Genomic DNA, 12,306 nt, shown 5'->3' with positions numbered 1-12,306 from the left:
GTTCTTCGATAAAGATGACTGTACTATTGCCATTTGGAGTACTTTGTTTTCTCATGTTCTTTTGAGAAGTATCTAGTCCATTAGATTGTTTATAACCTGGCTTGCACTCCATTCCCTTCCATACTGGTTCAGTTATACGTGATTGAAATCTGGAGGATTTACTGTTGTTTCGGCCGCTGCCTGCATCACAGCCATTCTCTGGCGCCACGTCTTTAGTGGTGCCCAGTATGGGTCTACCAGCCTCATATGCTGTATCTGGGAGCTCTGCAATTAAAAAGGTGCTGTAATGAGTGTCATTTCAATTAAATATTTATCCAAGGAGCAGGAACGTGGATAATCGTATCCTCTGCCTGCATCATCCCACACAATGGCCACACCCACTCCTTTTTTTGACAGTTGATATTGGCTCCGCCCTCTACGTGTCCAGTCACCCGAGTTGTTGGATGGGTGAGCTGGCCGTCTTGGTTCGAATCTCAGTTCCAGGACTTGTTTTTAGTGGAAGCTGACTTTATGATTGCACTTATCTTGTTGAAAGATGTTTCTGCTGCAGACTTGTGAAGATCTTGTGGTTTAAAATAATTACATTTCAGAAGAGCTTCTATATGCGCTTTATTCATATGACTATAAAAATCCAAAACCTTGCTTAGTAAAACTTTTAAAGGTACATAATACCCTACATAAAAAGCTATGAAGTTAAGTGCACTATAAAGTGTTTATTGGGATTCTTTTGTTATTACCTTGACTTTTATACTGTGTACATTCTTCCTCAGCTGTTGAATGTTTAATACTCTTTTTTTACATTACAGGTGTCTTGTGGATTCACATTAGCAACATTTAGTGGTGGGAATTTTATCACAACAAAGTTAAAATTCCTCATCGCGTTTTAGTTTATGGCTGCCCTAGGAATGCGGAAGAGGGTGTCTTTGTTTGCTTGGCATGTTTTTGTGTTTTTGGCGAGGGGGGGGAGGGAGAGGTTTTGGTGGGCAAGGCGGGGGCTTATTGTTTTACATCCCACAGATACTAATTCCTTGTTCTTCCTCATTGATTTTTCTTATTGTCCCCTGGAGCCAGTAATAAGAGCCGAGTACAGGAATAAATATACCAAATGGAAAAGACAACAGTGACAAGAACTTCTCATGGGTAGTTAAAATAAGTTCTCACACATTAGATGTCTTATCTTGCTAAGATTTTCTGTTTTTCTTGTACAAAATCTGTGTTTGTAATGCGTTTTTGTTTTGTTTTTGAAAGTTTTGTCTTCTTTTTAAATAAGAAAGATGACCTCTTGCTGAAATGTCTTTTTTGCTTCTTCTTCTTTTCTTTTTTGATTTTTTTTGCCACAGTAATCTTTTTGAATTTTCTCTTTTCTCTTTTTCCTCCCTTTTTTTCTTAACCCTAGGTCCGCTCACAAAAAAACACGATGAGTCTTCGATGAACAGGCCCAGGGATGAAGGTATTTTTGTTGCATGTTTTTCCTTTTTTCTTGTTTTTTTTAAAAATTCTTTTTTGGGGATAAGCACAGCAAAAAAATGCAACAACGATCTGATCTTTATATATACATATATATCTGTGTGTGTGTATATGCAAGACAGTAAGTTCACATTAGATCAAATTCTTCAATTGAGTAATTCATCATTTCTATAAATATGAAAGTCGTTTGACCCTAACTGTGAGAATAAAGTGGGGTTTGTTCTATGATGAGCAGGTTATATCTTAAAAAAAATAAACAACTTTTTCCTGGAAAAATGGTTTAGGTCACAAACAGTATGAGTAGAAACATTACAATTATTTAAAAATTAATTACCATTTTTGGTTTATGTGCTTCATTAGCTGTTACAGTTTCCTAAGCGCTATGTGCAGGAACATTGTCTGAAAATGTACATCACACAAGTGATCTGTAATTTTGAGGAAATTTTTAAGTTCTGATCTAGCAACATCTGACTGAAGATTCTCTAAAAGGAATTTGGAAATCTTTAATCGGTATGAGAAGGAAAAACTGGAGTTTTGTGTTCTAAAATTACTGCAGAATTTTATCAATTATTGGTTTACATACAGTATATATTAAAGGAAAAACTTAATTTATAAAATTGGAACAGACTGCATATTTTACAGGAATAAATATCCTTTATTAATCAGTTACAAGCAATTCAGCAAACTTGTAGCAAATGTAGGTCACCGTATAATTTGCCATTTTTGTGTACGGTTTCCTCAAACCTAAAGCTATATTTATCACGTTTTACGGGAAGAGTACTGCTTAGATAGCAGCTGTTATACGTGTTTTAGCCTTTGGAACATTGCTGATGACAGTTTAAAAGTGGATGCCACGCTTAAGACACTTCATTGTGATTGGCTTGAAAGCGCAACATGTGAACTCATTGTGTCAAACGTTCACTGAATTAGAAAAAATGGTAGACAGCTGACCCTGTTTTGTGGTCGGTTTGAACGTTAGATAGGTAGCTGCTTAAAGTAGGTTATGCGAAGGAAACCTTTCAATATACAGAAGATATTTGCACACTGACTCAGAAATAAATATCCAATTTAATTCACCGTGTAATGCAAACCCATACCCAGTTATTAATTATATATCTTTAGCGTATTTGGATTACCTTCTAGTAACGGGTTACATTCCCATGTAATTAGAGACATGGCTGACCTTCTCCAGTTGACCACCCTCTCATGGTCATGGGCATCACCTCAGCCTTCAGAAAGGCTGGTTCTTCATGCTGTCAGGCTTTCAGTGAGCCAGTGGTCCAAACTGCTGGAGGCCATCTGTGTGCAGGTTCTTGTGCCAACCTCTTCTCTTAATTGCTCAATTATCACAATTCCCACTTGCAAATGATGCACTACAAACTCTATAATGAGCTAGAAAATTATTTTTTTCAGGGATAAAATACATCGGAAGATTGCTGCTATTGCTGTCCATAATTCCAGACATTCTATGTATTATCTTACTTTTTTTTTTAACTTAAATGCGTTGGTATAAATAGGACAGATAATTAACGACTAATTGGACCAATTAAGTCAGAGGAATGGGTTGGAATAAAAACTAGCAATCGCACAGCCCTTCAGGAACTGAATTTGAGACCCCTGATTATATCCATTTGAAAAACTGTAAACAGCTGGAAGTGCAAGATAAAGAGGTGATAAAAGTGAAGCACACCCTATTTTTAACGTGACAAAGTAGAAATGTGACTGTGCTGTTAAATACCATCTGTTCTAGAACATTGCTTAAGCATTGTATTATATATGCCTAAAGGTGCACAGTGCTCTATAAATGGTTATTGATTACGTCCGAAAAAAGTGTGACATGTACATGAGAAAATGAGAAATGGGGAAATGTCTACTATTAATCATTTAAAACTTTTACATTATAATAACAATTGTTGCTTGTTTCATAGTCAACACTTTTATCTGAAGCATCGTACATTTTTACACTTTTGTACAGCTAAATGAATTCAGACCGAGTACCTTTCTGGAGGGGTCTACAGCAGGGGCCGCGTCCTACTGCATAAACTGACAGAGACTCGTCTGCCTGCTGCTGCGGTTGTTGTCAAGTCTGGGCTTCTCTCAGCATGTCGGTGTGCTGTGCTCCTCAAACTCCCCCGCAGCCCATTGCCCCCGACAGCGGTGTATCATTTACTGGGGACAATGGGCAACTTTTTTTACAGTCACTCAGTTTTCAGATTCACCATGGGCTTCAGTAATGGCTGGGCACCACCTACCAGCTCTGTGTCCGTCTCTAAACTTGCCGTCTGTTGAAATGAAGTTGATTATAAAAACACACAGTGTCATTACTAGGCACTCTGCACCGGTTGCTTTCTTACGTTTGACACAGAGGCATGCAGATGCTGCCGATGGCGAGAGGTTCATAATGTACATATGTACAGATTGCATTTGCAAAGCATCTGTCAGTTTAATCATATATTTACCTAGTCAGATTCACTTCCCTTAATGCAAACATCCCTTGTGTGCAGCAAGACTTTTAGGATCGATACATTTGGTTTTCGGAGTAAGATTGTTGGTGTTCGATAAACCAAACAGTTTCAGGTAAAATTTGTGTTTATGAGCCATTACAGCAGAAGAAATTCGCAGAAGTGACGAATTATATCATCCAACATTAACCTGCACTGTACAGAGGAGCCATATATTCTTGGAAAAGTAATTCCCTGTGAATTTACCTACTGATTTTCCTCAATGCTTTATCCACATTTGTAACACTTTTAATCTTGTTATTATTCTCCTATGACATTTCAGCAGCATTGCAAGGTCATTCGTCATCACAGGGCTTATGAGAGAGCATTATGCTGCAAGTTTTCAAATACTTTAGATATTTTTACATATTTTAGGGCAGAGTGCATGAGATACACACACATAGATACATATGTACAGTATATGTATCGTTTTTTAATGTAATACATTGTTGAATTCATAAATCATCTTGAACAACTTTGTATTTCTTTCTTTTTTTTTTTTTTTTTGGCCAAAATTCTTGGAAAATGTGGATGTTTATATTGTTCTTATTTTTAGAATGTTGCTCTGGTGAAAAAGGAATAACTTTTTTGGTGTTTTTAGTTTTGCTGTTTTTGAAGTTCGGAAAAAGGTGGAGGTGGGTGAATGCTTTTTATATGGCCTACAGGATTAAATATTTTCAGTTCTTCCCACAAACACATGGACTCAGCCCAGTGGGTTGTGTGTAGGAGTATCGGGAGGATAGCCTAGGGAAGGCACCCCCAGTCACTCCTACTTCTCATCCATGCTGGGGCTATAAGCACATCTGACTTCAGCAAGACTATAGGTGCTGCTGGCTGAACAGGGGTACTGAAGGTGACCTCTTCTCAACTGGCTCAGGAGAGGTTACCTTGTCCATCTATAAGAGTTTTCTGTGCGTGGGTGCTCATCTTGGGAAGAAATCCTTCACAGCCAACTGGCTTTTCAGCACGATGTCTCTGTGATGGCTTCATATCACTCGTTTCAGTGTCTACCCAAAAGGCATAGCTGTTTAAGAGGCTTTTCAGATATATCCGATGCAAAACTGTTATAAATTTCAAGGTAATAGTATAATGGAATGGTGGTATAAAGAAATGAATGCTGGACCATTAAGTTTGTTTAACCAAGGAAAAAATGTCTCAAAAAAACCTTTAAGGAAACTCTTTGAAAGTGAAGGTCAGCAAGGAGTGTTTTTTTGGTCAGAAAACAGGCGTGAACTTCCCACAGATTTCCAAAGTAAAATTATGACAAACAGACAGCGTTGTAGGTAGGAATACTGGGTCCTCTGAAAGAATATCCCCTTTCAGTTTCAAAAAGAAATTAATTGCTGCTGGAATTTCTGAGGGCCATTTTTATGGGCCCCTAGAATTGTCACCACCTTTCAGCCCAGTGGTGATGGCCCTCGTCCCATGTGCTCTACCATAAAAACTGATTCAGTATGTTGGATTAAGAAGACTTCTATAGGATGTTTCCGTTTACTCCCAGTCAGTCCGGTTACATACAAATGAGCATGCATCAGTGTCAGTTCCATGTGGAATATCCATATCCAATATCCATGTCAGAATCAGTCTAGTTTGGTATGTTCAATCCCAGTCAGTGTAGTTCACTTGTGTAGAATTTTTTGAGTTCTGTTCAATCCCAGTCAGTCTCGTTCAGTTCTGGTATATATTTAGTTAATTTCCATTTTTTCCACAATCAGCCTAGATTTGTTCAGCTCAGTCCCAGTCAATCTTGGTCAGTTCCATTCAGTTTTCCTCTGTTGCATTGTAGTTCAGTTTTTTTCCAATCCCAGTCAGTCTAGTCCAGTTATGTTCAGTCCCAGTCAATCTAGTTCCATTCTATTCAGTCTGTTACCTTTCAGCCCCAGTCAGTCTAGTTAATGTATGTTCAGCTCATTCAGTTTACTTCATTTCCACTCATTCATAATCAGCCTAGTTGAGTCCCTTTCAGTCCCAGTCACTGTATCGCGGTTCTGTTAAACCCATTCAGTTTACTTCATTTCCTTTCAGTCACAATGAGTCCAGTTTAGTTCTGTTTGGTCCTGGTCTAGTTCAGTTCTGTCTCAGTCTATGTGGCTCAGTGCAGTTCAAACCCTGTAGGTTGGTTCTGATTATCACTGTTAAGAAAAGGAGGGGAACCTACTAATCTACCCCCTGCTTTCCCTTGATTGTATTTGTGATTGAGTTCTCTCTTTAGGAAGATGACATTTAAAACACAATAAAAACATTTTAATTATAGACAAAGAGCAAATTCAAACAAAAAAGTTTTATTTCTTATTTAAATTACACTTTTTATTGTCAGGGAGGGGGGTGTGATGGTGCAGCGGGTTTGGCCTGTGCCTGCTCTCTGGTGGGTCTGGGGTTCGAGTCCTGCATGGGGTGCCTTGCGACGGACTGCTGTCCCATCCTGGGTGTGCCCCCCCCCCCCAGCCTTGCACCCTCTGTTGCCGGGTTAGGCACCGGTTTCCCGCGACTCCGCTTGGGATGAGAGGCTTCAGACTGTGTGTGTGTGTGTGTTTTTTTTTTATTGTCAATTCTGCTTAAAACTTAGTAGACTTTCCAGTACCCGTCTGGATGTTTTGAAGTCAGAAACAGTATTCTGCTGATACACCTTTGCTAAGCCAGTTGCTTTCTTTACTTGCTCCTCATCATTTAAAGTGCCAGATGCTGAGCTGACAGACTTGTGGAAGGCCTGCAAGAAGTCAGTAATCTTATATGTTTGGCACATTGTCAATTATATATCAGGCAATTATAGATGATTCCTGGTGAAAAATGATGACATAGTTAATAGTTTATTATTTTGACCCCATTGCATTTACTGTCCAAGAAGCACATTTTTGGATTTTATTTTAAGAATTCAGCCATTTCACTCCGTACTCTTGACTTCGTTACAGAATGACGTTCAACAATAAACTAACCTGTTTCATATTTATTGCTGCTACATGTCATTCGACTCCAAAGTGTAATAGGGATGGCTTGCATCAAAAAGCCAGAGGACCATTCCCCGCCTATACCTTTCACTGTGAATTTCCCCCCTCTCTCCAACCTAAGCATTGACCGATCATGGAGGTAGTGCACGTCCAGATCGAGCTCGTCTTGACTGCAACCCCTCGGGGCATGAAAGTGTGCTGACGTCGGAGGATTTCACTTTCATCTGCTTTCCCCAACAGGGAACCCCCTGCTTTTTCGGTTTCGCTTGCTAACTCCTCTGGTCTCTAAGGGGTTTTTCTGGGAGAAGAGCCTTAAAGCGGCAAACTTGGAGGATACTGATAACACAAAAAGACACGTACTTTGGCAAGGAAGGATCACTGAGCTACTGTAGTAGCTAAAAAACATCGGAACAGTCCCCACTGTCTTTGTCCTTCCGTCATCTTAATGACCTGGGCATGATATGTGTAACCTTAAGGAATCCATATGGATTTTCTTCAAAGTACAGTCAGTACCATATAGTATGTGTTTCCCGCGCGTCAGCTTCGGATCTCCTATAGGACATTTGCTGGTTTCAGAAAGGAGTGGGACAGAGTTATTCACTGTTATGAGTGAAAGCAAGTTGACCGTTGGGAGAGAAGCGGAACCGTAAGTGGCGGCACGTCCAAGGTACTGCTCAACACCAGAATCCGGGGTTTCACTTGGCTGCGTGGCTTTCTTACCTGTCACGATACAGGACCCCTACATTTCTGACGTGCCAGACACAGTCTAGTTTTCTCCAAACAGCAGAGCTGGAGCAAGTTTATCTCATGAGTATCACAAGTTTTTTCGTGTGTATATATGGTGATAAAGGTGTAAGTTTTTGTGTGTTTTTCCATACCATTCACAGCTCAGATGCACATCCTCAGCCACTTTTTCACAAGTGTTGTAGGCCCTGCTTCATGTGTATTTTCTTTATATTTAGGCCCACACCAGAAATAATGAGAGAGTGCCTCTGCAATGGAGTGCCCGGCCCCTACCCTGCCTAATCCTTTGTGATTCCGGCCCTGGCTCCAGATCACTGCTACCCCGATTAGAGAAGCAGTTTCTGGAAATGTATGGATGGGTAGACAAAGCACAATGGATTGGTTTTTCATAAAGACTGAGATTAAAGCCAGTTTTGCCCAAGAAACAAATTCACTCACTGGAACAAGGCAAGGGAGAATGCTAAGAGAAAGGACAATCCACTCTCCGTTTGAGAAATCATTGGATCTGCTGGGAAAGAACAGTGATTGAAGAAATGAGGAAAAGAACGAGTTACTTAGACTGAAAACGGCGTGTGAGAGCAATTCAGTGACCTGCACTCAGATGAGGTTGGGATTGGCATACAAGGTGGTAGGCAAGCTAGCGCAAAAGAGCAGTAGATAGAGGTGTAGCCTCCCTCCCCAGACATCCAGCGGCTGGTAGCCAAATGAGTTGGTGCAGAAGATGGGATGAGAGTCAAAGAAAGTGCAAGCTGAAAAGTGTGAAGAAAGCTATTTGCAGGAAAGGAGGAGAAGAAGAGTGTGTTTGTATGTGTGTGTGTTTGACTGTGGAAAGTACAGGAAGTGGAGCTGGAGTATGCAGTGTGTTGCACACCGTTGTCATTCACTCTAATTGCTGCTGTTTAAATGTACGGAGGCATCTGCTTATTCCAACAGTGCTATTTTTGAACGGCGAGAAGCCAGAAAGGAGGCATTTCAGAAAGACGGGAACGCGAGAGGGGAGGGGGGAGAGGAGAGCAGAACGACAGTCGAAGATGAAAGAGGGAGAGAAGGGGGAATGCTTGAGCGTTGCAAGGAGGAGGAGGAGGAGGAGGAGGAAGAGGGAGGGAAGGAACGGGAAAACAGGGAAAACTAAACGTAATAAGGCTAAGCGGAGGGTAGAAAAAATGTCACCGGCAGAGCCTTGATGGTGCGTGAGCCGGCAGTGTCTCTCCACGGGGGGAGAGTGGAGGTGAAGAGAGTCCGACATTTGGAGATGCTGAAGAAAACAAGAGAGATCAGAGACAGAGATGGGGGGCATGTGGATGAGGAGAAAAACAAGTGGAGGGGGGAGAGAAAGTCCCGTTTTGGAGGGGAAAAAAACAGAACAGCTCTTGTTTTTGGCCATGTTATGAAGCAGTCAAGATAGTAAGGCCTTTGTTGGGTGGAATGGAGTTGCGTGCCCCCCCTCCCCCCTTTTACCCGTTCTGTCCCCCCTGCTTGCTCTGCTTGCTCCGCTTCTTTCGCAGAATATCCTGGGAAAAAAGATCCAGCATTGTCGCTGGAAGATTACGGAGCACACAAATGCTCTGGACAGCAGCCACATAAACACAGCCCTGTTAGTTTCATGTTAAAGAGGGAGGCCGTTGTTCGCTCGGGCGGCGGATTTTTGCACCCTGTGCCCAGTTCCCGGTCCCTCGTCATGCAGAGTCTCGGGAGGACTGCGCTCTCAGCGTACGCTCTGATCTCCTAAATTCAGCAGGCAGTGTCTTCGGAGTATTTATCATTTGTCCATGCATACACACATGCTCATAGACACACACATTCACCCTTTGCAGCCCCCCTCTAATGCATACATGCATGGACATACACATATTCACTCACACACACACACACACACACACACACACACACACACACGCAGAGCCCGTCTACTACTTCTAACCCTGATTTACCAGACCTGAAGTCCAAATGTGCAAATGTGTTGATTTTCAAGCTCTTGGCAGTATGCGCCGCAGCAATGCATCTCATTAGTGGCTGTTCATCATCCCCTGTCCGTTGCTCACTTCCCTTCCTTCCCGTGTTTCGGTGTTCCTCGGGCTTCCCTAATATGAGTGGCAGCCTCAATTACGATCTAAAAGTAGCCAGTACCAAACAACGTGCTGCGTTGTCGTGTGGAAAGGACTGGGCCAAGAAATGCTTCGGGACTTTTCTGACCGTACATCTCGGATGCAGTTTTGAATAATGTACCTAAGAGTTATCTAAGGTTTTTCTCGAAAGCAACTTACAGTGCTAAGCGAACTACATAAGGGAAGTTTGCCTTATGCCTGTGTTCAGGTGCTCTGTGTCACTGCGTGAGAAGAGCGCTCTATAAAAATCTGTTGAACTGAATACAGTTAAATGTTCATTTGTACAACTAGGCAATTTTACTGGGGCAATTTAGGGCAAGTACCTTGGTCAGAGGTACTATGGCAGAAGGAGGGATTCAATCCCACAACTTCCAAGTCTAAAGGCCACGGTTCTAACTACTGTGCTGCTTCCCACCACAGCTTAATTAATAGCCATTGCTTTCTGTTTATGGTAGGCAGAAACTAGCCAACAGTACTTCAAGATAGGTTAGTAATAAAGGTGAGCATTATATCCCATCACAAGCCCTGAAGATAACCTGGGTTAAGAGCAGGCACTTAACCTCAACCGCTTCATTTAAATCTTCCGTTCTATAACTGAATAAATGCATGGTGTGTAAGTCACTTTAATGAGAGGATTTACTAAACAAGTAAGTATTGCGATACGGTAAGGCCATCTAGGTGGAGCGCAAACCCCAGTCAAACAGCTGATGGGCTGGAGAACTGAACTGGGCACAGCGTGAGCTGCTGTGTCACAACTCGGTGATACACATTTCCACCCCGTTTCCATTACGATAACCCTCAAACTCACCTATTCCCCACCAAGTCCTCCACCCAATCAGGAAAGTCCCGGCAGGTGACAAATACCAGGGGCCGTCTCCGATGGTGTTTGTTGTGTCGCCTCGGCCTGTTTTAATGGGATAAACCCGATAAACCCAAGCAGGCAAAGAGGCGGATCAGCACCGTCTCCGTGGCTAATTGATTTGTGATTAATTAGAGAAGGCAGTCGACACTGGGCTGTCGGGGGATTTCAGGAGGTGCACTACACTGTGGTGCAAAACAACAGGACCAAACAAAAAGTTTGCCACTAATTATCCATTGTCTCTGTTCTGCTTGAAGGGATCACCAACACAGAGGGCTTCTGATATGCTGTCATGCATTTTCTGTGTTACAGAGAACAGTGAAGCAGGTTATCACTCTACAGCCTTTGTATACCTGGAGGAGGGTCTGACAAGGTCAAAGGCTTATTTTGGATATGATAGCACGTGCTCATAGAAGACACTCATCAGTCTCAGTGTAACACCACTACATGGTTTACAGATATCCATACCACGTAACTATATAGAAATACTGTAGTACTACAATAGAAACTCACAAAGCAATGTCTGGGACTTGAACTCTGGTTATCACTGCAGTGCCAACCATGCTGTAGATGAGTTCCTTTACCCATCACGCCAATTTGTCCCCAGTACAGAGGGTTTGGTGGTTATAAGCTTGGTGTAGGACACAAGACAAGAGGCACGCAGACTATGGAGGGCTGTGTGTTAAGGCAACGTATTGACCTCCAATGCAAAAACAAGGTACTCCAGAAGCGAACGTGAAGAGTAGCTTCTCCAGAGAGGGAAAGCATGTGGCACTGTCTGCCGACGTCACACCGAAAACATTATTGTCTACAGGCATGTGTATCGACGTGCTCGTGTGATGTGCCGAGATTAAGGTGTTGATCTCACGGGGCGAGGGCATCGGGGGCGGGGGGTAAGAGATGGGTGAGTGAACTGTGTCTCCATGGCAACAGGCAGTCGGGGTGAGTCAGTTTGATGGAATGGCTGGTGTGGCTTTGTCGGAGAGAGAGGGAAGAGGGAAAAACGAAAATGAAGCAGTTGCCATGGCGATGCAGCATCGCAGCTGCCTGTGCATCTGTGTGTGCACGCGCACAAGTGTGTATTCATGCAGTTGTATGTTTGCTTGCGTGTCTGTTTGTACTTGTGCATTCATGTTTGTACGTCTGTGTTTGATAGGAGACTGTGATGGGAGGGTTGCTTTAGATGTTTTTGTTCTCATCGCTTGTCGGTCTCAGCAGCCAGTAACAAAGCAGGAGGTGCCGTCCCCTTTCTGCAACCCCTTCTCTCTCTCCAGCTCATCAGGGTAAACAGATGCTATAGTCGTTATTTGTGTTTCCGCTCTGGCGGACTCCCATATTAATTATCCACAGCCTGTGCACCGCACAGACGCGTCGGCTAACCAGCCAGCCATAGGCTTGGACATGTCCAGGGGCCAGAGACGCACACATTGTCTCCCCTCCATGCTCCTCCACCCATGCCAGCCCCAAAAATAACCTGTCTTGACCTGCACAGGTGGACCAAACAGCCCTCAAGGAAGGGTTCTGCTTCTCTCAACAATCAATTAACGCTGGACCAGAAGCCAAGCCCCGCAGATGTAACAATTTTTGTATTTCATTATTTTTTGCTTTTCTTGTAACACATTTCCCTCTTGCCTTGCCTTTGCTCTTCAGCAAAAAGATAAATAGGACTCACTAGTAAATAAGAT

The 12,306-nt window shown here is 42.6% G+C and overlaps 1 protein-coding gene across 2 annotated transcripts in view; it reads left to right on the top strand.

Annotated features, from left to right (window-relative positions):
- The window catches only part of nlgn2a (neuroligin 2a), a 106,134-nt gene that overhangs the window by 50,633 nt on the left and 43,195 nt on the right, over positions 1–12,306 (top strand). Inside the window, exon 3 of one of the 2 annotated variants that reach the window (XM_018744450.2) lies at positions 1,397–1,450. The exons of the other annotated variant lie outside the window; for it this stretch is intronic. Within the exon in view, the coding sequence (XP_018599966.1) occupies positions 1,397–1,450 (54 nt within the window). The remainder of the gene's footprint in view (positions 1–1,396; positions 1,451–12,306) is intronic. 2 annotated transcript variants of the gene reach the window in all.

Source organism: Scleropages formosus, chromosome 13 (assembly GCF_900964775.1).
Source record: "Scleropages formosus chromosome 13, fSclFor1.1, whole genome shotgun sequence".
In the NCBI taxonomy this organism is placed as follows: Eukaryota; Metazoa; Chordata; class Actinopteri; order Osteoglossiformes; family Osteoglossidae; genus Scleropages; species Scleropages formosus.
Note: the sequence above shows the minus strand (reverse complement) of the source record. Positions and strands in the feature narration are given on the sequence as shown.